The sequence below is a fragment of the Melopsittacus undulatus genome, chromosome 9, assembly GCF_012275295.1.
Source record: "Melopsittacus undulatus isolate bMelUnd1 chromosome 9, bMelUnd1.mat.Z, whole genome shotgun sequence".
NCBI classification, from domain to species: domain Eukaryota; kingdom Metazoa; phylum Chordata; class Aves; order Psittaciformes; family Psittaculidae; genus Melopsittacus; species Melopsittacus undulatus.
The window spans coordinates 28,865,486-28,893,292 of record NC_047535.1 but is presented as its reverse complement, the minus strand read 5'-3'; the positions used below and the strand labels follow the sequence as shown (position 1 = coordinate 28,893,292).

The window sequence follows — 27,807 nt, the reverse complement described above, 5'->3', positions numbered from 1 at the left end:
CCTTCCACAGAGTTCTTCTGGTTTGGGTAGTTGTTTGAAACAAGCCTGCTAACTCTTCATTGAAATGAAATAGCTATTTTGACATGAATTATTAACTTTATTCACTCCAGATTCTACTTGATGTTTTTGTCTGCTTTTCAATCATAGATCATGAACACAGTCACAAAAAGAACAAGCGGAAACACTGGAGAAGAGAGTGGGCAGAAAGCAGTGTATTATCTGATGTGGAGATGTTGAAACACAGTCTGGAAGTGAATTCATTTTCTGCAGATAGCAACAAGACTGGGAACATAATTGAAAAGAAGAGCCACAAACGAACAAAGCGGTTTCTCTCCTATCCTCGGTTTGTGGAAGTGATGGTGGTGGCTGACAGCAGGATGGTTGCCTACCATGGAGCTAATCTACAGCACTATGTCTTAACATTAATGTCAATAGTGAGTAATTCAGCTAGGAGGAGTACATTTACCCACGGACCATTTTCTAGGCATCACAGAGCACACTTTCTGCTGTGTCCATGTGCAGTACCATCAGTTTGCCTAGGCCAGGCATGGAGATAGTGCTTGGGATTAGAGTAAAGCTTGGAATCAGTAGTTGGAGATGTCTTTCTTCCCAGACCCATCACGTTTCCTACACCTCTCCCTTCCACCTTTCCGAACACCAGGCATTATGAGAAATATCACTGGCCCTTTTGTCCCTGTCTTCTTTTTATTTAAGCGCATGTGAAATAGCAACTGAATTAAAAAGGTACTTTGGGAGCTAGCAGGTTATGCAGCTGCCTATCTTCCCTTGCTGTTAGAAGGAGAAGCAGCCTGGGGTCACCTGAATCCTTAGCATAGTGCTGGGATTGGCTTTCCTGACAGAGAACAAGCATTTCAGTAGCTGCTGGTACTAGGATGCAGTAGTACGATCCCCAGACAGGCAGCTCTATAGATGCAGAGTGACTGGAAGTGAGTATCAGGCATAGTTGTGTCACTGGAGGGGTTTTCATCCTGTTTGAAGGTAGAAGTGCAGTGAATATGTGGTCTAAAACTTTCTACATCAAAATGAGGCACTTGGGAGAATAAGTTGCTTTTGACAGTCTTGATTGGTGGTCATTGTATCTCAGAGCAGAATGATCCTGTAATTTGGTGAAATGTGTGCTAAAGCAAAAGGGAATGTTTGGTTTTTGCAATACCAGCAGGTTTGCTTCATTCTGAAATTGTGCTTCTGGCAGGAGGTCTCTCCAAGTAGCATCAGAGCAGTGAGTGGGGCAGAAGAGCAGCTCTGGAATAAAATGGTTGCAGAATGGAAAACATGCAATGTGTTGTCTTAGTTTTTTTCTTTCCTTGAATGTTAACAGTAATTCTGAGCAATTCTATTTGAATCAGGTGGCTTCTATCTACAAAGATCCGAGCATTGGAAATTTAATTAATATCGTTATTGTGAAATTGGTGGTGATACATAATGAACAGGTAATGGAAGCGATTTTCTTCACCTGTTTGACAGTGGCGTTTGTAGTGGGCATTGTGATGAATAAGTAAATTCCTGCTGTGTGTTTCTTATTAGGATGGTCCTGCAATATCTTACAATGCCCAGACAACATTAAAAAACTTTTGCCAATGGCAGCAATCCCAGAACCACCCTGAAGGAAGTCACCTTCAACATGATACAGCTGTGCTTGTTACCAGGTATGGTGAATATTCTCATGAAAACTATAGCCTGTCCCATATCAGAGGCTGTGAGCATGGTACATATCCAGCTATGGGAAATTATTAGGTTTGGATGTGGGTGCAGTGACATTTGCAATTGTGAGAGCAGTGTAACTGTGAGCTGAATTGGGACAGTGTGTCCAGCATATAGCGATAGATGACTGAGAACTTTAGGACTGTCCAAGTTCTGCCCGTGGGTTCAGCACAGGGTGAAAAACATTGACTATGGTAGGGAGTTGTTTTGGACTCTGGATGATGCGGCAAACCAGTATGAGAAGGTCTGTTGGAGGACCAAGAATTGCTTTTGGATGTTGTTGCTATTGTGCTTGTACCTTAACTTGCTGCTGCATTGAAAATTAATGTGTCAGGTCTGCTCTGCTTTCAGGCAGGATATTTGTAGAGCACACGACAAATGTGATACACTGGGTAAGGAAAACCTTTTCTTTCTCTTCTAATAACCTTTTTGTACTGACAGTGTTAGTTGCCTGTGCTGAACTATGTGAGACATTTCCCTATCATAAATCTCTGTTCTCTCCTAGGTCTGGCAGAGCTGGGCACAGTCTGTGACCCATACAGGAGCTGTTCAATTAGTGAAGATAACGGACTGAGCACTGCTTTCACAATAGCACATGAACTGGGACATGTGTATGTTTTATGTAAATACATTTACATTTAAATAGCCCAAGATTTATACTAGCTAGGGCTTGCCAGCCAGGCTAGGACTTGATAGCTGCTGGGCCTAATTATTTGAGAGGAGATAAATACGCTTGGGTAGAAGATGCACCACCGAGAAAGATTAAGCTGTGTTGTGATTCTGAGTGGTGGTGGAGTGCTCCAGAGCCCATCTGAGAGCTGCAGAACCGCATTTTGAGGAGCATGAGTGATAGGGTACTCCAAGCAGCACCCAGGCAAGGGAGGAGTGCTAACAGATATCCCTTATTACTGCATCTTCTCACATCTGCATGCAGATGGCAGGTCCTCAGCTTGGCACAGCTCATCCCACCACCATATGTGGTGCTTCTGAAGGCAGCCAAGCTGTGTGTGAAGGCAGAAATTTACCCAGGGCATCTAGCAGGTAATGGGGATGTATAAGTGAGCCTGATCCCCCTCTTTAGCTATTTCATGATGGAAAATCTCATGCTGCAGGACATCCCCAGAAGAGAAGCTGTCATTCAAGATTGCACCTTCTCCAGTGGAAACTTCTTTTAATTGATCTTGACTCCTTTTGAGAGTGGTTGGGAGGAAAATCATCTCAGATCATGTAGTCTTTTACCTTTACCTCCCAGCTGAAACTCTTAGCTGATTTAGCCCCAAACCACCTCATGCCTGGTTTGCAGTGGAGGTCTGTAGGTTTGAGATGGATGAGTACTTGAGAACAGATCTCTCATTGTTTTAAACTCTTTTTTACTTCACAGGGAGCTGGCTAAGATGGTCTATTTTTAACTACAGTAGTATTTGTTTAAATGAGATTTCCTGATGGAAAGTCCCTGAAGGTTTGGTGTTCCCCACACCTAACCTGTGGCTAATTCTTTACCTAATGCCCCAGATCTGCCAGAGGGGTTAGCAGTGCTCCCAGGCAGGAAATGCCTCTTTGCTCTTTTAAAGGGAGCAGAGTGGGAAAGGTGGTTCATTGGAGGTAATCTTAATGGGATATAAACTCCCCAGCCTTCGGACACAGGATCACACCGGGTCATTTCCCCTTCTCCACTTCAAACAGCCAAGCGATTTAAGCCGTTCTGTCTCCCCTAGCATATTTGCTGCATTTTCCAATATGTCATGTGCTGCAAGCTTCGCATGGGTTTCTGCTGATATTGATGCTTGGTGGCATTTTGTAAACCTGCTACCTAAAGTATAGGAGCCAAGTCTATCCCTGGTGTGGCCCTGTTTAGCCAACAGCATGAAGGATCAGCGTGGCCCAAGGTATTCAACTGCATTAAAAAACATTTGGCAGGCAATGTAGGGTACACACAAGGGAATTCAGGTGGGCAGTGAGGTCAAGACATTTGTCTCCTTCAGAAACATATTCCCCTGGATCAACTCTTGGGTCTTTGTCTCAGTTCCAGAGTTCTTGCTATTTTCATGGTGGTGGGACCAAACTCCAGCTTGCCTGTGGGATGCCAACTGCTAGGGGAAAGCTGAAATAGCATCTTACTTCAGGCTCCCTCTGGCTAAATATTTGTGGAGAGCTTACCAGGATGTTCTGTAGCTTTTTGCAGACAAGTGCTAGGGCCTGCATTTGAGGAATACTTGTTGACACTTAGGAATATGTGCATATATTCTGCAGTGCCCGTCAGCAGTATATCTATGAAAAGCTCTTGGGTTTGCTTACTTTTAGTTCACACTGTTGCTATGCTAAATACTTGACATTTGTCACTTTATTGACTCTGCTTTCCACTGCTGTTTTTCTGTTAGATTTAACATGCCACATGATGACAATCATAAGTGCAAAGAAGATGGAGGTAAAAATCAACAGCATGTCATGGCACCAACACTGAACTTCTACACCAACCCCTGGATGTGGTCAAAATGCAGTAGGAAATACATCACTGAGTTTCTGGAGTAAGGCCTTGCATATGCATGAGTTAGGCTGTTTTTACATGTGCATGCATCCCATAGGGTTCCTTGGTTAATCTGACGTCCTAGTGTGCAGCATTTGAAGGAAATCACAGGGATTTGTGTGTGCACACATCCTTTATATAGAGCAGGAATGCACCCCCGCTATCCAGTCCCTGCCAGTTCAGCCTCATGATAAGCTGGCAAGGACCAGCGTCTCTATGGGGAAGAATGTCTAACCCCATGGATATTGCTTTTAAGGAATGCACGTTCTCCTCGAACCTGAAGAGTGAGTTTCTGAAGCCCTGTGACCCAGATACAGAGCTGTGTTTTAGGAGGCAGATTGCATCTGCCTTTCTGCTCCACAGGTCAAGAAAAAGCCCTGGCACTAACCCATGGTGGGAACACCGTTCCAGGAGCCCACGGGTCAGTTTGATATGCACAGTGATTACCCATTTTGCTGTGAAGCCTTCCCATGTGTTGTGATGGGGAACAGAACGAGAACCGTGGTGGCAATTCCAGGAGCTGAGTCCCTTGAGCAGTTCTGCTAATCAATGATGCTCTTTCTAAACATGTACCAGTGCTTGCTTAGCGATTAAATGCAGGTCATGCACACTCAGATATGTTTTGCCAGGATAGCTAACTGCAAGGTGGTGGATGGTTGTTGGCACAGCACAGTGGTGGCGGTGGTGATGAATGGGTGATACACCCTCCTGTCCTTGAGTCTGCACTAGTTGTTGTAGTGCTTGTTAAATATGGCAAACATGGTGTGCATCTGCCCTAAGGTTAATTCAGGTAAGCAGCAATGGGTCCTAGTCTCATGGCCTTCTGTTTAACACCGTTTATCTGATCTATGTTGTAGCACTGGCTATGGGGAGTGTTTGCTTGATGAGCCTCCATCGAGAACTTACACATTGCCTCAGCAGCTTCCAGGGCTGATTTATGATGTCAACAAACAATGTGAGTTAATTTTTGGACCTGGATCTCAAGTGTGCCCGTACATGGTAAGTGGAATTCCACCCTGATGTTGCCAGAGCAAACTAAGGCTTCCTGGGGTTGGTTGAATCATAGATTCATAGACTCATATGGGTTGGAAAAGACCTTTACGGTCATCAAGTCCAACCTTTAGCCCAGGACTGCCAAGTTCATCACTAAACCATGACACTAAGTGCCACATCTACATGTTTTTTAAACACTTCCAGGGATGGTGGCTTGGCCACTTCTCTGGGCAGCCTGTTCAATACCTTCACCCTTTTGTTGAAGAACTTTTTCCTAATATCCAGTCTAAAAATGGGAGGTTCACAAGCCATTAAATTACTGTCAAGCTTGTGAGTTAATGATAAATACTAGGGGATAACTTCATAAAAGGTCAGATATCTGGTAAGGTACATGGCACATATTTAATACTTCCATCCTTTCAATACCTGAAGCAGATGCAGTGTCGGCGACTTTGGTGTATCAACATCGATGGCGCACACAAGGGATGTCGTACCCAACACACACCTTGGGCTGACGGGACGGAATGTGAGCCTGGAAAGGTCTGTAGTAACTGGTGGTTACAGCCCTGTAGCTGTTTCCTAGGGCTTAGGCTAAGCATAACTATCCAAACCATCCTATCCCAGTGATCAGTTGTACGGGGAACAGCTTCTAATTGCAGGGATGAGAGCCCAAAGCATCTTGTTGAGTTTTACGCCTGGTGTGCATGGGTCAGCTCTACCCCAGGTAATGTGATTAACATCGACTGCTTGGCACAATGTTGTTTAAAGCAGGTATTCCTTCTGGAGTGCTTATCTTTTTCAGTTAATGCCCTTGAGTGAACTCTTGAGCAAAACCTTCGCAAAGCTTCCCTAGGCTTTTATTAGAAATTCCCTATATGGTGTGAGCGATTAGTAATTTTGTGTAACATAAACTGGCCAACTGGTATCATAGCTTGACAATATCAGGTAAAATATGGAACTGATTGACATTCTCTGCATGGAACATTTTTGGCAGTAATTCATAGAAGCTTTCCATTTCCATGTGCTATGTTAGTTTCCAGCTAGCATTGTGGTTCTAGGATAAGTACTCAGTTTTTAGTTTTCCAGATCTGGAGAAAAAATAGTTGAGAGGATTTTTCTTCTTTTATTGAGATGCTGAAGCTTTTGATGAAGAATGATAACTAGTTTTCATCATTTGTGTCTGAACAAAAGTATTCTCTGTGTGGGTCTAATAAAAAAAACGAGGTGTTATCCTACAAGGTATAACTTAAAAATTTGCTTTTCTGTCTGTTGATGATCAGTTACAGTTTTCTTTTAGAGTCAACATTTTAATTCAGTCTTTCGAATGTATGTTTGAATTTTTGTTGAGGGATGTGGTTGGAAATCTTATTCCTGTGCTATTCCTTGGAGCCAGCGGTGCACCAATGTTTAATGTTTTATGTAAAACCCACACTGTTTTGAGACTCAGGGTAAAAGGAAGGCAACTGTGGCATCCCTATGACATGAGACCTTGTGCCTTCAGCTCCTCCATTGGTGACCTTGTGGTTGCTGGAAGCTCAGAAATAACTTATTTTCCTGAAATTCCAAAACTGGGGTTGCAGTTTTGTTCGACAAACCTGCAGTTACCCTGAGACGCGACCAGTGATGTGCAAACAACTGCAATTGGGCAGATTAGCACCTCCTCAGAGTTACCCTGCATCATGCAAGGGGCAGTGTCCAGCTGCAGGGCTTTTAATAAAGACTTTGTAAGCAAAAACATTTCAGCCCATAAATTTAGACAATTTAACAAGTCTAGACAAATTAGACAAGTGTGACCTGAACTTCTCAGCTGAGAGCAGATGGGCTCTTAAGAAAAGCTAATGCAGGCCACTCGTGTTCAGACATTTGAATGCATTCTCTTAAAAAGGCTTTATGGAGTAATTCTTTTATCTGTGTTTTGGTCTAATTCAAGCTGAAGTTTTAGAGCATCATATGGCGTCTCCTTAGTGTTTACTTGGGCTTGTAAAGTATTGTGGTGCAACTCTCTCCTGGTTATCGGGGTTGGTTAAATAAAAGTATACAAATAGTAATCATTTCTATCTCCTGCTGTATGGCAGCAGGTAGCATATATGTTATGCATGCATGGAGCTTCACAGCACTTGTCTGCCCCCTGCTAATCTATTCAGCCAAAGTCAGCCCAAGGATGGGAGCTGGATGTGGTGAATTATCTGGTACTCCAGTGGCAAGACAAAGGGAAGGAAAGTCTGTTGTAGTATCTCCCATCCCTGCCATTGCTCTCCTGCTCGACTGTGTGTCTAAGTTGTTTTGAATTTGCTCCAGACAAAAATTCTTTCATTCTCTGCTCTGGAAGCTCATAGGAAGGAGAAGCCTGGCAGGCTTCATAGCTTTTCTGTCGTAACTCAACAGAAAGTATTTTTAAAACACAAAAGGCATGAAGATTGTGCAGCCAGACTATTCACAGTGTGCTTCCAAGAAACACCATTGCATTTCCATAAGATAATCTTGCTGTTTATTTAAAACAGCTGCTCCTTTGGGTTTTTTCTCCTCCCTGATTTACCATCAACTCCAAACCCCCAATTTTTAATCAAATCAAGGGATGAAGGTGGTTTCCTGGTTAATTCTCAACCAGGATGGGAGACATATAGGTCATGTCACGGTCTGTTAGCTGTGCTCATTCACTAGTTAGCTATTCAGTCGTCTTCTCTGGGTCAGTGGTGCCAAGCATGACTGTGGTTATATATTTAGCTGTGAGCATCAATATTGCTGCAAGCTCTCCTCCACTGGGACAGCACTGTTGAATTGGTGTCATACATTTTTGTACATTGATGATAGCTGTTGGATCTCTTTGTCCCTATACAGGACTGCCATCGGGGTCCCAGCCTGCATTTTTTCAGCCCTCTAAATGCCAGAAGTTATGCATCACAAAGATTTGTCCTGCAGCAATGAAACAGGCATTTCAGCTTGTTTTACTCCTTTACTGTGGCAGAGATTTTTTAGCCAGTTTCTATTTGGGGACTCATAATTTCAGATGAAAGCAAATCTAGAGCACATTGAAGCCATAGAGACTATGCTCATGTCTCAGCAAACACCACGTTTAGGGCGCAAGCTATGAGTTGCTCAGCTGTCCTGCACATGCATAGGCATTTACACTTGAGATCAGCTTTCTTCATCATGAAAGCAATGTGACAAGCTGGCCATCATGAGCAAAAGGTATTAAATGTGCTGCAGAACCAGTGTCCTATGGGCTGGATGCACAACTTCTAGCATATCTTGATTTTGCTCTGTTTTCCTAGATAGATTTCTCCAAAGTGGTTCATGAAGATGTCTAAAAAAGGGAGATGAGCTCATGGTGTATCCTGACACAACCTTGTTCCACTGTTAGTGAAGGAACTGGAGAAATGCAGTACATGAGTAAATTCAGCCCATTCCCATAAAGATCATCGGGTATTTTCCTGCCTGAACAACCTCTGGTGCAGAGAAATGTTGCAAGTGAATATTTTAATGATGCACTACTTGTTTTCTTCTTTAAGTCTGTAAATTCTTCTAATCTGTGAGCAATCAGCAATGTTTGGGCTTTCTATAATTGCAAAGATTTAGGCATCCACAGGCAGATGATCATGCCTCTGGGTTTAAAACTGCTGTAGCAAGCAGTGTTCAGTAGGAGAGAAGCCCCACTTGTCTTGGGGACACCTTTCCATCTACTCTTGTGGGGCCAGAAGGTGACTCTCTCCTAGATCTCACCTCTCCAGAAGTCTGTGTAGTTGAAATAGCAAACAGACCCCAAATGGACACAATTTACACCATAAAAATGAGGAACAGGAGCTTGCCAGAATAATTTAAGCCAGTTTTCCAAACAAAACAAAACAAAAATTATAACTGGAAAACAAAAGTCTAGGCCAGGCCTTGGGAAATACCATGTTATAGCTGAGTGAAGAAAAGAAAAACCCAGCTTTGGATTGAGGAATTCATTTTTCTGTTTTCCTTGCCCTTTGGATTTGGAAGTTTCCTTTCCAACTTTGTGGAGAGGTTTGAGTTTTCCCTGGTGTTTTGTTCCCATTGCCTGTCTCCTCCCCTGACACAGTGCAATTCCTACTGCTCTCCAGTAAATCAGATAAGCAGTGCTGCAAGCACTGCCATGCTGTTCAGCACCGGTCAACAGGGAATATTCAGTGGTTACTGTTGTCCTTAGTCTTCTTCCCATAAATCACTCCCATGGACTCAGCACCTTGCCTTCACTTCTACATTTAAGGGTGCAGAGAAACTAAAATATGGAGGGGATAGACAAAAAAGTAAAGTTTGGTTATATATGATTGCAAAATCTTTGCTGCATGATGCATGTGGTTGAGAAAGAAGTAAACCTGAGTCTTGTCACCCAGGCTGCTCACTGTTGGTCAGCTCATGATGCCAAAGTAATGCAATCCCACCTTTCCCATCTCTTTCCTTCGCACGCAGCACTGCCGGTTTGGGATGTGCGTGCCCAAAGAGCGTGAGACACCGGTGATAGATGGAGCATGGGGGACGTGGAGCCCTTTTGGGACCTGCTCAAGAACCTGTGGTGGTGGCATAAAGACAGCGATACGGGAGTGCAACAGGCCTGAGTAAGTGTATGGAGCTACGGGAAGCACTGGGAGGTAAAGTTGGGAAAAGCAGCTGGGTTACCCAAATGGGCTGAAAACCCCTTTGGTTGTGTACTTTGCCTGGCATGGCCAAGGCATCATAAGAACCAAGGGGCTGCATCAAAAGGAGTGTGATCAGCAGGTCGAAGGAGGTGATCCTGCCCCCAGGGAGGTGGTGAATGCTCCATCCCTGGCAGTGTTCAAGACCAGGTTGGATGAAGCCTTGGGTGATATGGTTTAGTGTGAGGTGTCCCTGCCCATGGCAGGGGGGTTGGAACTAGATGATCTTGAGGTCCTTTCCAACCCTAACTATTCTATGATTCTATGATTCTATGATTATGCTCTCGTGAGACCTCAGTTCTGGTGCTCTTAACATAAAAAGGACATGGAACTGTTGGAACAAGTCCAGAGGAGGCCACGAGGAAGATCAGGGACTGGAGCACCTCCTGTATGAAGACAGGCTGAGAAAGTTGGGGCTGTTCAGCCTGGAGAAGAGAAGGATGCATGAAGACCTCATAGCAGCCTTCCAGTATCTGAAGGGGGCCTACAGGGATGCTGGGGAGGGACTATTCATTAGGGACTGTAGTGATAGGACAAGGGGTAATGGGTTGAAACTTAAACAGGGGAAGTTTAGATTGGATATAAGGAAGAAATTCTTTACTGTGAGGGTGGTGAGGCACTGGAATGGGTTGCCCAGGGAGGTTGTGAATGCTCCATCCCTGGCAGTGTTGAAAGCCAGGTTGGACAAAGCCTTGGGTGATATGGTTTAGTGTGAGGTGTCCCTGCCCATGGCAGGGGGGTTGGAACTGGATGATCTTAAGGTCCTTTCTCACCCTAACTATTCTATGATTCTATGATTGTAAGGAGGAGCCAGTCATGATTTGGTTTATGGGTAAAGTGCACTAAAAAGGGATCCATTCTAAGAAGGAAGAAAAAAGCTAGTATCTGTGTGGGTTTCATGCCTCCTGTTTTCCTGGGGAGGCACAACCAGAGTACCACTTCCAAAGGTGTTTTTCTTTCTTCAAGTTTATGGATCAGAAAAGATGGAGAAGGGAGGGAGCCATGATTTTATCAATTTTTCACCATTTTGCAGCTGTTTCTACAAGCCACTTTATACAGTTTTCTACCATTTCACTCCTGCTTTGGCTGGATTTGCAGCTTTTGGCTGCTTTTGCAGCTGATCCTTTATACAGTTATATGTCATCTGGTGCAGAGTAGCCAAAACTGAGCAGAAACCTGTGCCCCATTAAAGAGTGATACTCGAAAATGATTGCTATCACACTGGAATGCAAAATCCTACTCCCTTTGAAATGGCAGGGATTTTTGCCATAGGCTTCAGGGAAACAAATGCGTGGCCAGCAAATCACTAGTAATAGGTTGAGCAACTGTTATGAAAACACCATGTTTACATAAATTGTGAACTGTGCTGGTGTTTGTCTAATTGCCTCTGTTCAGCCCACAAGAGCAAGAAGGGTTGGGCTGATTGCTTTCTAGGGTTTCAGACATGGAGAGGTGAGTGGTCAGTAGAGCTGGTTGGACTGAGGGGTTTAAAAAAGAATGAGCAGGCTCGTTCCACCTTCTCATCATTGGTGTTGTACAGCTTACTGCGAAGGAAACTGTCATCAGTGATGTGCCAGTGACAGTTTCATCACTGCTAATGGGAGAAGGGAGTGCTTGTAGTTGCAGCACCAGTGGTGAAGTGACAGAAGAGACTGGCTCAGTGCAGCTGGGCAAGTGTTGGAGGAGAAGGGCTGAGGTTAAGGGAGTAGGACAGCAGCACATTAATTAACATGATGCTGAGAAGCACATGAGTGCAAAGGAGTTGTCATCTCACTGTGCTGAGTCAGCACACACCATATGGTCTTCAGTAGCCATGAAGAGATAAAACTTAACACGTTTTTCCACACAAAACCAGCTATGCTATGTAGACGAACCTTTGGATGCTGTCAGTGAGATGAATCCCTCTCTTCTGGAGAGACATCTGTTTGGATTGATAGCTTTTTGTGGTAGAAAATCCCCTTCATCCTAAAGGGATTTTGAATTCCATCTTCTCTTACAGCTAGTGTTTTGTATCTTGGTGTTTCATGAGGCAGATTGCTTTGGCTGGGATTTGCAAAAGCACCTAAATGTACTCAGCACCAAGCTGCCTGTGAAATCACATGTGATCATCATTAATAGCAGTCATTTTCCAGGCCACCTTTTGAGAGCTGTGTAGCTGGCAATGGCCTCTTCTCCAGCCCCTCACAAAGCCTGTCCTAGCGCTGTCTGCAGAGCTTTACACTGAGTCTGTTGTCTTATCCCTGTAATTTGACATCATAGCGTGGGCTTCCACCATCTGCGTCCCTGTTATCAAAGGGCTGCTGAGACAATGTGAGTGATGAGACACTGCTGGATACTCGCCTGCCTTTCCTGCTTATCAAAGTACTTCAACATTACATGGCGTTTCTCCTCTATATAGAAGGCAGCAAACCCAGCCCAGATACCTTGAGTAAAGTCTGAAATAGTATTCAATAAGTCTTTTGTATTCAAAGATGATTTAGCTTTTTAAAATGTTTTCTGTGCACAAGGATCTGGGGAGGGATCTTGCATGCCAATAAAATCCTGTGTTAAACCTGGCATTGAAAATGGCACAAAATAAAGCTGCAGCTCTGTAATGTGCTCTGACACCTACATGGACAAGTATCTTGCAGGGCTGTAGGAAGAGCTGTAAGCCTCCTAAATGGCAGCAGACTGTTCTGACATGCACTGAAGGAATGCATTTGCTAACCAGACCAGACTTTTCCCACTAAGACTGCCCGCTTGGGAATTTGAGGCTGGCTGGTACAGAAAAAGCCTACGGCTGTGGGGCATCACATTAGAGGGTCTGTGGCGCAAGCCCTGGTTTTCGAAGCAAGGCTTAGCTGCAGAAGTATGGGGAAAAGGCATATTTCATAAGATATCAATACTGGGAGCCTTGTTTTCAGGAATGGCTTTCTGGATGGGGGACAGTTGTCTCTGGATATGAGTCAGATCACATCTGCCTTTTAGTCCATCATGGAAGTATCCACCTGTGCTGAAAGCTGTCTAAGCTCAATATATAAACACATCTATAGATAACTATGCTGGCCACTGGCAGCACATATACCAATTCCCTGTCCCAGTGCTTCCCAGGATGCTGCAAAAGAGATCTCAGACTGATGTGTGCATTCTAGAGCTTTACAGGTTTTTCTGCAGAGGCACATAGGCAGATGTGCAGATGAGGACAAATGCTCCACAAAATGCTCCAGGGGCATTTTGTGACAGCGTGGGTGTCCTGTACAGAGCTGATGCCTGTGGGGCTGAGCATGTCCAAAGGATCCCCAAAAGAGTGCTTCTTGGTGAGGTGCCTGTACCTGGTGCTCCTGGATAGCTAAGAACTGGGTGATGTCTTAAAATCTGCAGATTAAAATACTCAATATTAGTAATTGCAGATGATGCATTAAGCATCAGGTTGCCCAGAGAAGCTGTGGCTGCCCCATCCCTGGCAGTGTTCAAGGGGCTTGGAGCAGTGTTCAAGGTTGGATGGGGCTTGGAGCAACCTCCTCTAGTGGAAGGTGTCCTTGCCTGTGGCAGGGGGTTGGAGCTGGGTGGTCTTTAAGGTCCCTTCTGACCAAAACCATTCTATGATAAAAATATGACATAGTGGGATGTATCTGTATTTCTTCATGACACTGAAAATCAGTATTATATGAGGCTGACTTCCTCTGGGGGTCAGCTCTTACTCAGACTCTGGGAAAAGCAATTCTGCTTTAAAAACACCCTAAAGCTCTCAGGGTGCTTTAGGGCTGTTTTGCAGTGTGAGCAGTGTGAGTGTGCTTCAGCCCCAAACACTGGCTGTGGGGAGATTTACTGCCACAGTTAGGAAGCAGACAGTTTGCAATATGATGGCAATATTTAGCATCCTTTAGTTTGTGGTGTGTCCATGTGTTCAATGTTATCTCAATCTCATGGGCCATGTAGAGAAAAGGAAACTATAAGGTAGCTTGGAATATTTGGATTTTGCTAGACTTACCCTTTAAAAAGTTCTTGTATGTTCTTCTTAACTAACTTACTATTTAAAAGTTTCATTTTTATTAACTTGATCTATATTGGAAGCAATGTGGGTACCATAAAAATGTTGTGATTGCAGCTTTTTTAATGGAATCCCCTGGCAGAAGTTTGTGTAATTTAAAGCATGCAGTAGTCCTAGGCTGTGCCTAAAGACAAATCCTACCGCTCTGCATTTAGGGTAGGACTTGAAGGGTCTGCACCCTGGCAGTGTGTTAGTGATGAGAGGATGCTGGCAGGAAGAATCTTATGTGTGTAGCAGGTGATGCTCTGCATCTCACCCACAGCTGCTGGGATAAAAGAGTGGTTTGGCTTTGAAGGGACATTAACGATCTAGTTCTAACTAGAAGTTGCAGGTTTAGTGGCTATTTTGCAGCAGAGGCTGGAGCTGAGCCTGATGTTGTCCTGAGCTTTGAGGACCACTCTCTGCCTCTGTATATGTGCCCCACAGTTAGGGCACAGTGGCTTGGGATGCTTGGGATGCTTATGCTCTCCATTGACTCCTCTGAAACTGTCTACTAAAGGGTGAGGGTCTCACATCAGCAGGTGGAGACTTTTCCATGCCAGTGGCTGAGGTGCATCTTAACTTCATCTCCCTTGAGTGCATGTCATATTTGGTATAATTTTTCCTTTCTGGACAATTACAGCTTTGCCCAGGCTGACCCTGGCAATATGTCATCTGGATGGCAGTATCTTTCCTTCTGTATCATAATGGGAAAAGCAAAGCTGCCTGGGTGGTACTGCATATTGATGGAGGTAGCTTGTAGAAGCCTTCAGCATGCTCTCCCAGTGTCATTTAAAGTTTCAGGATAGAGCAGTAGAGATGGTGGGGGGGTTTGGAACATTTAAAGCATGGTGCCTCCTTTTTTATCTTATTATTGCAATTCATTTTATACATAGAAGGCTGCACTTAGTCCGAACATATGAAATGTCCTTTGAACAGACAGTAAATAGCTTTTATCCCAAGGATACTTCCCTTAAAGTGAAGTGAAAGGTACTAGAGGTGAAAATGGGTCCTCACCAGAAAAGTGCCTTCTGCTAAGCAGCTCTGATGCCATCCACATGCAGCTCACTCCTGCGCTGCTGACAGGGGCTGGAGTGGGAGAGGCTTTTTCAGTCCTTGAAGTGAGCTGTTATCTGGTAAAGGCTCCATCTACATATGAGGACAAAAATAGCTTTATGACTATAGCCCTGAATCTGGGAGTTGCGAAATTCAAAGCCTCTTCTCCTTTCTGCTGTGGTGTGTAGTTATTTGCAACCCACTAGATCAGGCAAACCCTCAGACATCAAATTCATAGGATCAGTGAGTTTGTGGGGGGATGATCCCTTATGGGATCCCGCAGTGTGAAACTACATCCTCAGATGGGGAGGAAGATGTTGCTCTTCCTCTTTGGCTTCTCTCACTATCGCCTTTTTTGGCAGAGAGCAATTATTCCCATTTTCATCCCCTGTTAGCATCTCATATATGGTCTTTTTTATTAGGCACCTGCCTAATCTTTCCTGCTTGTCAGTCTGGGATATTTAAGACATGCACAGGGACAAAGCCTGCAATGGTGTCACAAATCCTGGCTGTGCTGAATAGGTTGCAGAATTGGAGAATGCATATCATTTCCAGCCTGATTTTGTTTCTGTAGGCCTAAAAATGGTGGGAAATACTGCGTGGGGCGCCGCATGAAGTTTAAATCCTGCAACACCGAACCATGCTCGAAGCTGAAGAAGGATTTCCGGGATGAGCAGTGTGCTGACTTTGATGGGAAGCACTTTAACATCAACGGGCTGCCCACAAACGTGCGCTGGGTTCCCAAATACAGCGGCAGTAAGTGGCAGGGGTGATGCAGATCCTGCCTCCTGGACTGCAGCATTGGGGTGATGCTGTTTGGATAACGTGCTTCTGGTTTTCCTCTCTCCTGTCCCCAGTCCTAATGAAGGATCGGTGCAAGCTGTTCTGCCGAGTGGCAGGAAATACAGCGTATTACCAGCTGCGGGATCGAGTTATTGATGGGACGCCCTGTGGCCCTGACACCAATGATATCTGTGTGCAGGGCCTTTGCCGGGTAAGTATTTTCCCTCATCTTCAGGTGATTTCAGCTTTGCACATAAGGCTGGTTCTTATGCACCTTGTTCTACCCATTTGTTGGCATGCCCTCTTCATTTAGGTTGTAAAGACCTTTAAGACTGAGTCCAACTGTAACCTAATACTGCCAGGTTCACCATTAAACCATGTCCCCAAGTGCCACATCTATACATCTTTTAAATACCTCCAGGGATGGTGCCCCCACCACTGCCCTGGCAGTCTGCTCCAATTCTTGACAGCCTAATATCCAATCTAAACCCTTCCTGGCACAATTTGAGGCCATTTCCTCTTGTTCTATCACTTGTTATTTGGAGAAAAGACCAAGTGCCACCTTACTCCATGCTCCTTTCAGGTAGTAGTAGAGAGCAATAAGGTCCCCCTGAGCCTCCTTTTCTCCAGACTAAATAACCCCAGTTCCCTGAGCTCCTCCTCACACACTTGGTCTCCAGACCCTTCACCAGCTTCATTGCTCTTCTTTGGACACACTCAAGTGGAGGAAGTTTATACATCTGCCCTAAGTTACTGAGGGCTGTGGAGGTCTAAGCCTGAATCCAAACGATGCTTCCTTATATGCCCTGCCCTGGTTCTTCCCAGTCAGACCCCAGAGCACTTTACATTTCCATTCACAATTATTTTTCACACTTTTTTCTATGGAAACAATTGATGGAGGAAGTTTTCTTTAGCAAAGCATCGCCTGGTGCAAATGGCAGCTCTGATTCTCGCTTTGTAAGGAAGCCTTTTGTTTGGAAATGGTGTGGGATGGCCACACTTATTCAGGAGAAAAATGTGGGGAAGCAAAACAATTTGTCTCACAGCAGCCTTTTGCATACACAGCTTTTGTGTGCCTTAATTGGGAGGTTTGTAAATGCTGTTCTAGTCTGTATTTGCTCAATCTAGTTTTTTCAATGTCTCTCTTAAAGCAAGCTGGATGCGATCATGTGCTGAATTCAAAAGCAAGAAGAGATAAATGTGGTGTTTGTGGTGGGGATAATTCTTCATGCAAAACTGTTGCAGGCACATTTAACACGGTGCATTATGGTAAGAATCTGTTGCTAAAAACTTTATAGTGAAAAATGTGGGTCTATAAAAGCCATTACCACACTTAATCTACAAAAAACACTGATGTAAAATGCAAGCCCCTTCTAGCTATAGTATATTATATTTTATAACTATTTACGCTATCCCTAAATGAAACGTATCAGCTTGTGTAATGTGAGGTAATGTTGCTCATTTCCCTTCCCACAGACAAATGAAATGTCTGTGTAACAGCCTTGGCTTTTTGTTACATCTTTTCTAGGCTATAATGTCGTGGTCCGCATCCCAGCTGGTGCAACCAATATTGATGTGCATCAGCACAGTTACTCAGGGAAGCCAGAGGATGACAACTACCTGGGTGAGTTGCAGCCCTTGTTTCAGTCCAGGAATCTGCTTTATTATCTGATTGTGGCAATATATCTACTGGTGATCTCTGCAGGAGAGAGTGAAGAATTCATTTAAAGATGTTTTCTTATTGAGAATTTCTCATATGTCTATCAAACACTCAGCCTTGTCTTGTTGCTTCTTTTTGTGCATGCCATCCTTGATGGAAAGTTTGGGAGGTTCACATTATAAGCAATATCCCATTATAGCATCTCTGGAACTGGAGGGACTATTGAGCCTGGGTGTGGGTGGCAGCTTGGACCAAACAGACTTCCAAGTTCTGCTGGAGCCTCCTCATTACAACTTAACACCTCTCTGCTTTCACTGTGCCTTGGCTTGAGACTAAATATGGCATACCCTGAAAGACATGTGTTCAAACAAATACGAAGGGAAATTGTTTGCTATTCATCTAAGAATAATAATCCTGATTTCACTTAAATTAACCCCTTCTTTTCCCTGCCTGACAGCAATACATAAATGTAAAGAAACACCCTGCACCAAAGATATTGGCTTGATTTAAACCCAACAAATAACTTGGCTTTTGGCTGTTGGACATTGGTAGTCACTGTCACCTCTGGGTATGTCTGTAGAGGCAGGTGAGAATGCTTGGAGTGCTGTGTTAGAGCAATCCGCAGCACACACATATGGCTTAGGCCAAGTGCTCGCTGTAACTGGGGGTGTCAAAAATAGGACTAGGTTGGTGGTTTCTAGCCCATTGAAGGTAAAGGAACTCACTTGAGAAATGACTAGAGGACACTATTGTGCACCAGAGAGAAACAGTGCTTACAGCTTTGGCTGTCTGAAACACCATCCCTGTGGCTGGACCCTTCATTCAGTCCAAAAGCTGAGTGGGTCCTCCATGTCCTCGTTCCCAGACTGGGGTCTTACAATCACAGACTAGTTTGGAAGGGACCTTAAAGCTCATCCAGTTCTAACCCCCTGCCACAGGCAGGGACACCTTCCACTAGGGAAGGTCACTTTGCACGCTTATAGCCGCACTGCCTCATTTTTAACATTCACAGCAATGAGAGATAGTGCAAGATGAATGCACATCAGTACCAAGAAAACCTTGCTGAGGTGTGATAGTTTTCCATCCTGGAGGAGGGAGGTATGTTTTGTTATTCCTCTTATCTAGAAAAAGCATTCCTCCCTGTGTTGTGCCGATTCCAAATTGTTCACCCCAGAAGGAGCCCCAAAGAACTTTTCAGTTCTTCTTGGAGGGCCTTTAATCTTCTTGGGAAGCAAAGAAGTCAAATCTTCTTTAATGTTGCTTTAATATTGCTGGGAAAGCATCTCTTCATATTAGGGCTGACTAGAAGCAAATGAGAAGTGTGCATGTGTTCACTTATTTTGCAGCTCACTGAGTGTGAAATCTTGGGCCCTCAGTACTGAGAACCTTGTAGTTGCTTAACAATTTAGGAGGAATTTGATGTTGTCATCAAGTCCAAGACGTGTACCTACTGTTGTAGGAGATACAGTAAACGGGAGGGAATCCTTTAATGAGTTTTACTACTGCCTAATGACATTAGAGCCTCCAAAGCATGGGATTTAGTTGAGTGTAGTGTCTGCTTTGTGAGCTTTCCTCCATCTATGCCTGTTTGCTACAGAGCACTGTTTTGCTTCATTATCTCCCCTCATTCAGTGTAAAACCCTTCCCTTTGGTGTTTTGGTGTTAAGTTTGGATTTTTCAGTAGAGAGTCTTTGTAGTAATGTAGCTGTGATGGGTGAAATGGTGGGGAAACTAACTTAGGAAATTAGCTACATAATCGCATTAGTGTGAAGCTGTGCAGCAGACTGCTGTTTTCAGGAAACTGTTCCTTTTATAAAGCATTTAGGCTTTAAGCCTTCGTTGCTTTCACATACCTTAAGATTTGGAATAATAAAAAGTACAGAGGGAGGAGGGAGAGGGGGAGATACTGACCAAACTCTGTATAATTACCTACGAGAAAATGACATTTGGGCCATTAGGGTTAGATACATTTACCCTAAGAACACACCTGGAAACAATAGGGAAGCCACCCTATCCGCACAACTAACAAGACATTTTGGGCCGGATTATTTCTGCGGAATATGAGGGGATACAGACAGTGTGTGCTGTGTACAGCAGCCAGCCCCACATGCCTTTTGGGTATCTCTCTGCCCTGGGTTATGGGTGAACTAGTTAGAAACAACTTCAAGATTTCAGCCTTGGTTTTAATGAGTCTTTTCAGTGGAAGAAGGACACAATGTCTGTAAGAGCTCTGCTGCTCTGTTTACATCCTTTCTGTCCGAGAGTGCCAGTGGGCTTTTCCTCTCACTCAAATGAAAAGGAGCACTGAGAGCACATGATCCGTGTTATTATGTACGTATGAGTTAATTCTGCCTCTTTAGTTCTTGTTTTTTGCACCTATGCAGCCTTATCTAACAGTCAAGGAGACTTTATATTAAATGGAGACTTTGTCGTCAGTATGTTTAAAAGGGAAATCAAAGTTGGGAATGCTGTGATCGAATACAGCGGATCAGATAATACTATTGAAAGGATTAATTCTACAGATCGGATTGAGCAAGAAATAACGCTTCAGGTGAAGTATATGTTGTGTGTGGAAAAGTCTGCTGAGCATTATTGGAGTGAAAACAGTGGGCAGCAAAGGCTCTTCATTTATCTGCTTCATCTTTTCTCCTCTCAGGTTTTATCGGTGGGTAATTTGTACAATCCTGACGTTCGTTACACATTTAATATCCCCATTGAGGACAAACCTCAGCAGTTTTACTGGAATGCGTATGGCCCGTGGCAGCCCTGCAGTAAACTCTGCCAAGGTGGGTGCTTGGGAAGGTTGTTTTGTCCTGGATTTGTCTGAGACCTGAGCAGTGTTGTCAAATCCCTCTGTTTGATTTCTTTGAGATTCTCATGTTATGGGTGTGATTGTTTCCCTGTAGTAGTAGATAACGTTGTACAAGGCCTTGTGGGCACTGCTTTGCTGCTTCTTGGTTTCAGAGCAGGGCATCTTTCCAGCCCCTCTGAGCTAGGTGAGCCTGGCAACCTCGTTTGCACTTGAGTAAGATCAAGCACAGGAGAAGTTATGTGGCTTTTCCTAAGGCAGAAAAGGGCATCAAGGTCTGGTTTGGGGTCTGACATCCATCCAGTTGTTGCCTCCTGCCAGTGCTGGCTTTGCTAAACACACAGCGCCCATCCTTGCCCTTGCATCGTCTTATTTGTGTCAACCCCCTTCTGCTCTTCTTATAATCTTAACCTCCTCCCTGTTTCCAAAAGAGATTTAAACGCACAATTAAACTTCTCTTAAGTGCTGCTATAGAAGGACTAAGAGAAATAACTGATTTGATTGCTTTCCTGTATGACTCAAACAATGTGCCCTTTTTAATGTGTAGGAGAACGAAAGAGGAAACCCGTGTGTACAAGAGAGTCAGATCAGCTCACAGTGTCGGACCAGCGATGCGATCGAATTCCCCAGCCTGACCCCATCACGGAGCCTTGTAACACAGAATGTGAATTAAGGTGCACTCTACTCATCCGTGTCTATATATATACGTCATACATTTATTGTTGTTTACTCCACTTCCCTTTTTCCTCTCACCAGAATTCCTTTTCTTACCAGCCTGTATTAGATCTAGAAGAAAAAGAAAAGGATTAGCAGTTGCCTCTTTGTCAACCAAGAGGGATTGACATCCACCAGCTGTGTTTTGAGAGGCGCTTTTCTACATTTTCACATTTCTCTTGTTGGATTAATCAGTGCTAACTATAAAAAAGAAGAAAGAATAATCACCTAATATTGAAAAATCTCCCTGTGCCCTGAAATTTTCATCTGCCTGAATCAGAAATGCTCAGTAGCATCGTCCAAACAGCCTGCAAAGAGGGAAAAATACATGCTCAAAGCAAAAATGTAACTAAGACGTGGATTTATCACCATTTGCTGAAAGCAAAGATTAAGTGTGGAACAGGTTTGGGGCTGTCCCCAGACAACTCCTGGCAAGCTGGAGTTGATAGACATTGTCTAAATCATCACAACCCGTTTTCCTTTAAAAAGCAATCTGTTTTCCTTTCTGGAACTTAAATAGGGTGGCATTAAACGGCTGCTGGTGAAGGAATTCAGATGACCGTGTTTCCCAAGGGGTTTCTCTGTCTGTGTTCAAGCCTGGGCTCTCTACAGGGGTTCTATAGGGGCTGTAGGTCGGGTTGTCGAGGTAACAGCTGTTGCCATTGCAACAGGTTGGAAACTTGAGAAGGGCAAATGCAGGAGTTTGAAAGCGGGCAGGGATGTGAGGGCTCCCGCTATTCAGGAGCTATTGACTCCAAATCCCCTTGATCTTATTCTTCTCCTGGCTGTGCTGAAGTTTGCTCTCTCGGCTTAAGAGCAAGGCTTTTTGCTCCCAACACAGGCTATCGCACCAGCCCAGGGGTGACCAGCACCTCTCTTCTGAGGGGGCATCAACTCCTGTTGACTCCATGGTCTCTGACATCTCCCTGGATCAGGCCATATGTCCAGCATCTCTTGCTGGAGATGATGTGGAGCAGGGGTGAGGCCACCAGCACTATTCCCTGCTGTCCATCATGAGAAGGAGGCAGCAGGGTAGGAATCTGTGTGTCCACAGGGAAAATCTCTAATCCTCACTGACACCTCTGGGGCTGTTGTGTCTTGGAGCAAGTCATTCACTCACACTTCAAGTAGCTGAAACTGTTCTACAGACATCCTGCCATGGGAAGTGCCTTTCAAGCCTGTGCAGATTGTTTTATGATGCTGTATTATTCAGCTCTTGGTTTTTAGAGGCCAAGGTGACACACCTTAGAGGCACATGGGGTGGAAAGACTTCAAAGCACTGCTTCTTGATGGCCACGGACTCCTCAAGGCCACCTTGCAAGGTCCCACAGGTTTGGTTTGCTGCCTGTGAGAGGGACCTGGTGACAGCTCCTTCTGCAAGGAGCATTGTCAGCATTGATTGCCTTAGAGTTTTGGAAGCCAGAAAACATTGGGAAGTATTACAAAGAGCTAAAACTTCCAGTTCAAGGCTGTATATTCCTTATTCATAGAATTGCAGAATGGTTTGGGTTGGAAAGGACCTTAAGATTATCTAGTTCCAACCTCCCTGCCATGGGCAGGGATACCTCACCCGATACCATGTTACCCAAGGCGCTGTCCAACCTGGCCTTGAACACTGCCAGGGATGGAGCATTCATGACTTTAGGCAACCTGAGCCTAACCTTATTTGTATCAAACACCCTTTAGCACATTACCTGCAGGGTCCCAGAGCCCCACCACTGATGTTTGCTCTCTTTGGCTCAGTTGGCACATCGCGAGGAAGAGCGAGTGCACGGCCCAGTGTGGGCTGGGGTACCGCACCCTGGAGATCTACTGCTCCAAGTACATCAGGCTGGAGGGCAAGATAGAGAAGGTTGACGACCGGTTCTGCAGCAGCCAGCCCAAGCCCAGCACAAGGGAGAAGTGTACTGGAGACTGTAACGTGGGAGGATGGCGGTATTCAGCCTGGACTGAGGTGAGAGATGCTCAGTGGTATGGTGAACACGGTCTCTTTCTTGTACAAGGATGTGTCACACTGTTTAGTTTGCAAACAGCATTTGTATAAGAGTTGGCCACAGTAATTCTGCTTTCATTGCTTTTCCTGGAGGATGCTGTAGTTGAAATCAGTCTGGTACTCCTTATTTTCCTCAACTTATTTCCCTTATTACTCCTTATTTTCCTCAACTAATTTATGCCTTTAAGCATCCCAAGGACTGCTTTCATTATGTTAAAGCTCTCCTGGTTGTCTTAGAATCCCAGACTGGTTTGGATTGGAAGGGACCTTAAAGCTCATCCAGTTCCAACCCCCTGCTATGGGCAGGGGCACCTTTCACTAGACCAGGTTGCTCCAAGCCCTGTCCAGCCTGGCCTTGGACACTTCTCCCATGAAAGCCAGCACCACTGCCAGGAATGGGCAGGACATATTATCATCAGTAGAGGACTTCTGAAATTTCTATCCTTTATGGCTTTTAGCTTTTCCATAAACAAGGAAATTCCTAAGTGCAGGCCTGGAACCAAGAGAATGATGAGCCTGGGGCTTTTCAGGAAGGGCACAGTGATGAGTGGGGGTTCTGGCTGGTTAGAGGGAATTAATCTCTCCTAAAATGAGGATGAGCAGCAACCATTTGGGAGAACTGAAAGGCGATGCTTGTAAAAGTAATAATGGGGTTATAACCCAGAATGAGTTTGTGAAACTCATTGCCATGAGGTTTTATTAAGCTTAGCAGGATTGGCTTTTTAAAGGAATATATAGAGTAACAGCCTGTTACTTAAAGTACAAATTGGTCTTCCAGAGCTTTTCTGCAGTCTCTTCACAGTCTTGACTGCAAAGGGGGTGAAGGCCATAAACATGCTCTCAGCCCATAATAGAGTGGCAGAAAGTATTTACTCAGTGTTTCTCCTTCCCAGTGCTCCAAGAGCTGTGGTGGAGGCACACGGCGGCGGCGAGCCATGTGTGTGAACACCTACAATGATGTCCTGGATGACAGCAAGTGCAGTCAGCAGGAGAAGCTGACAGTGCAGCGATGCAGCGACTTCTCGTGCCCCCAGTGGAAGACTGGTGACTGGTCCGAGGTAGGTGCTGGTCACCAGGGTGGGCTCACACTGAGGGGATGGTGCATGCAAAGAGACATCTCTGTCCCTGCTCATCCATGGTGTTTTGTTGTGCCCCAGGGCATGGTGGCACTGTGACTCCTGCTGAAGGTCTCCCCAAGCCTGAACAAAGGGAGGCTTGAGACAGGCAGCAAGGTCACTGATCAAGTGGCTGTTTCCCTCCCTGCAAAACCACAGGGGTTAATTCCTCTCCAGTCCTGTAGTAATTTCTATCCAGTTTTTCCATGGTTCTTCCACATATTTGGGAAGAAAAATGCTCATTTTCCCTTGAGATGTCCTCATGAGCCCTCGCAGCTCTGACTGGTGCTGGAGGGCAGGATTTTTCTCTGCTAATGTTTTGCTCAGCCTTCTGCCTGCTGTTTATTAGCGTTACTTCTTCCACTGCTGCTGGTGTCCTTTGCAATGCAACAAAGCCACATCTTGATAGGCTTTTCTCTGCAGCAGGAGCTGGGATACTGGTGAGCAGTCTTCAAAAGCTGCTTGTCACCTTTGAGACCAAATGGTTCTTGGTTCTATGAATCACATTCTTAAAGAAAATAATGACAACAATTGAGTGGGGATAAGGATTATTCTCTGCAAAATATCTCTTCTGAGTCGAGCTGCCATCATCACAAGCACACATGAGCTGAGACCCTTAACATCCACACTCGGAACCCAAACAAGTCTTCTCGCAAGCCTTTGCCTCATGTTGTGCCCCACAGGGCAGTGCTGGGTCTTTGCTCCATATCTCAATGCAGCTGGAAGCCAAGAGCCTTTGTGGTCTTGCTTTGCCTGTGCTGAAGGGTCCCAACCTGGCTGTGCTGTCCATGCTCCAACCTCTGTGCTGGACCAGCTCCTGAGAGCAATCCCATCTCGATAAAGGATACTCACAAGTTTTTCAGTGCACAGGGTCTGTAAGCGGTGATTGCAGTGGGTCTCCAGGGCTAGGGCTGATGCTGAGCTGTTAGCATATCCCCAGCACCACCTGAACTTGCACTTTCCTCCTCACAGTGCTTGGTGACCTGTGGAAAAGGGCACAAACACCGACAGACCTGGTGCCAGTTCGGAGAAGATCGATTAAATGACAGATTTTGTGATCCTGAAACAAAGCCGGAGTCAGTGCATACATGCCAGCAGCAAGAGTGTGCTTCGTGGCAAGTGGGGCCATGGGGCCAGGTACCGTGGGGTTCCCCAGTCCATGGGACCAGGGTGCTGATGGCTGAGGCTGGGTACTATCCCTTCATCCAAAATCAAAGGCATTAACTGCATTAATTGACTTGCACAGCGAAGTAGCCCTCTGTTCACTCAGATGGGCAGCAGTAACAGTACCTGCCCTTTGTGCTAAATTTAATCTTTGTCATACTAAATTGACTGTGATTGTAAAAAAAGGGGGTTTCCAAGGTTACATTCTTAAATCCATATTTAGGCATGTAAATGCATGGCCTAATTTTCACAGCAAAGCTGCTCCCTTTGAATAGCTTTTGTTGCTTTTAATGTTTTCCAGTTTCTGGGTTGGTGAGTGTTTTTTTCCCTGTTAGAACACAAGCCGCTCATTTCTCCTGGAGTGTTCTGGCATATCCTTTTCCACAAAGCTGTTAGCTCTTGACTTAAAAACACAGCAACAAACCCAGACCAGTTGTCCCAGTAGGACTGATTTCCCATCAGCAAAATTATCCATTAGCTGCTTGTGCTACCATGGGGCTGAACAACCGGTTTTAAAGAAGGATATGATGCAGGTTCTACCAGACTGTGATTTACTGTGTGCAGCGAAGTTAATCATTTAAATGCTCGCACCTTCATTCCCAAGGAAGCAAGTGAAGCATGCAAGGCTCTGGTGGGCACAGCGAGTTAAAACTTTGACCTAATTTAAAACTGAAATGCATGAAGTGGAGAGAAACCAGAAGGGAAGCTGTGTTTTATTTTTGCTGCTAGTGCTGTTGCCTAAACACAGGCTGGGCTGATTAATACTGTCTACTGGAAGCAGCTACTCAGACCCAGAACTTCTTTTTCCCATCTGTCCTCTACCAGTGCACGACAACTTGTGGCCAAGGCTATCAGATGAGAGCGGTGAAGTGTGTTGTGGGTACCTACGTGTCAGTGGTGGATGATAATGAGTGTAATGCTGCAACCAGGCCAACAGATACCCAGGTAAATCCTGCCATCCTGTCTCAATCTTCTGACAATGTGTGTATGGAGGTACTCCAGCTGCAGTTTCAGGGCTCTGAATGCCAGTCCATGCAGAGCAGGATCTTAGTTTTCTACGCAGCCATTGTAAAGGTATAGCACAGCACCCTGTTATGGTAGAAATGGGACAGAGGGGGTTCCATCCAGACCCTCTCCTAACATGGTTAACCTTACACTCTGAAACACCAGATTTCCAACAAGATGACTTGTGAAGGCATCAGGACTTTGTGGGCTTTCTTATGGCTTGTATCCATGGAGCTCTAGTCATAGGATGGGATGCGTGAGGGGCTGTGCAGATTCAGAGGTGAAGCTGGTTACTAAGAGCTCATGAGCTAAAGAAACAGCAGAAAATGTACATGGGAAGAAAACCAGAGACCAGAAGAATAAATTGAGATAGGGATTACCAGCCTCAGAGGTTGCAGTCTTAACACAGCAGGCATCTCCTTTGCCTTGCATGGGGTATGGGATGCCTGGCTGCAGCCTGGGCTCAGTTGGCTGCAGGACTTTTGCTGTGTGATGGCCAGGGGCCATCATTTCTTGTCTGCTGCATGTGACAATATAATGTGCCAGCTACAGTTCCAGATACATCCCCTGGTCCAGATGTTGCACCCATTGAGAGATGTTGCACCCATTGTAAATTTGGTGAAGAGACTTTTCCATGCTATGTTCACTGGTAATTGGAAGCAAACATGTAAATTCCCATTTCAAGCAAAGGATGTGTACAGGGTGTCTGAAGGAGTTGAATAAAACAGAAAATTACTATCTGTCTGTAATCTAGGAGAGTTGTAGTGCTGATGCCCTGCCCAGCTTTAGTCCTGTGTGATGTATAGAATCATAGAGTCATAGAATGGTTTCAGTTGGAAAGGACCTTAAGATCATCCAGTTCTAACACCCTGCCATGGGCAGGGACACCTTCTGCTAAATCAGGTTGCTCCAAGCCCTGTCCAACCTAGACCTTAACACTGCCAGGGATAGGGCAGCCACAGCTTCTGTGGGCAACCTGTGCCAGCGCCTCAGCACCCTCATAGTAAAGTTTGAGTAGAGCCACAACATTTAGTAAAGGGCTGGTTTTGCTATGTCTGGAGATACTATAGTCAAGGGGTAACAAACCCACTTGTCATCAGCCATCATTTGGCATGCACATTTCCAGTGTAAGTAAATTCACAGCAATGCAGAAATCATTGATGCCATTTGTCCAGAGCTGCTCTCTCTCTCTTGCGGTGACAATCAGTATTAATTTCCTTTTTGGCAATGACTTACTCGTAGACTCATGGAGTGAAGTCATGGCTATTCATCATTTCTGTCACCAGACCTCCCAGGAGGCGCAGAGTCCTCCTGTCAGGCACTGTACCAAGGCTGAGCAGAAGGACATGACCATCCCCAAAACCTTGCATGCTTAGTGTGTGGTGAATGTGTCTATGGATATAGGTGGTCTGGTGGGCTGCAGGGAATCAAAGGGTCACAGTCAGCCCAGTAGCTTAACCTTTAGTAAGTGCGCTGCAGGTCTTGTGCTGAAGGAAGGGAGCTTTGAAGGGAGATAAAGTTGCTGATTTGCAGATGTGTGTTCATACCAGAAACAGAAAGTCTCTTAATGAACTTTCATCTTTTGCTTCAAAAACATCTGGTTTT

General features: G+C 44.9%; 1 protein-coding gene across 1 annotated transcript in view; it reads left to right on the top strand.

The window, feature by feature from the left end:
* The window catches only part of ADAMTS9 (ADAM metallopeptidase with thrombospondin type 1 motif 9), an 82,308-nt gene that overhangs the window by 15,056 nt on the left and 39,445 nt on the right, over positions 1-27,807 (top strand). Inside the window, 20 exon segments of the mRNA XM_034065862.1 lie at positions 148-434; positions 1,368-1,451; positions 1,546-1,667; positions 2,074-2,114; positions 2,228-2,333; positions 4,101-4,247; positions 5,104-5,245; positions 5,672-5,779; positions 9,671-9,816; positions 15,534-15,715; positions 15,817-15,953; positions 16,894-17,011; positions 17,271-17,366; positions 19,787-19,953; positions 20,059-20,188; positions 20,759-20,885; positions 22,669-22,879; positions 23,812-23,976; positions 25,006-25,170; positions 26,023-26,142. Coding sequence (XP_033921753.1) covers positions 148-434; positions 1,368-1,451; positions 1,546-1,667; positions 2,074-2,114; positions 2,228-2,333; positions 4,101-4,247; positions 5,104-5,245; positions 5,672-5,779; positions 9,671-9,816; positions 15,534-15,715; positions 15,817-15,953; positions 16,894-17,011; positions 17,271-17,366; positions 19,787-19,953; positions 20,059-20,188; positions 20,759-20,885; positions 22,669-22,879; positions 23,812-23,976; positions 25,006-25,170; positions 26,023-26,142 — 2,801 coding nt within the window.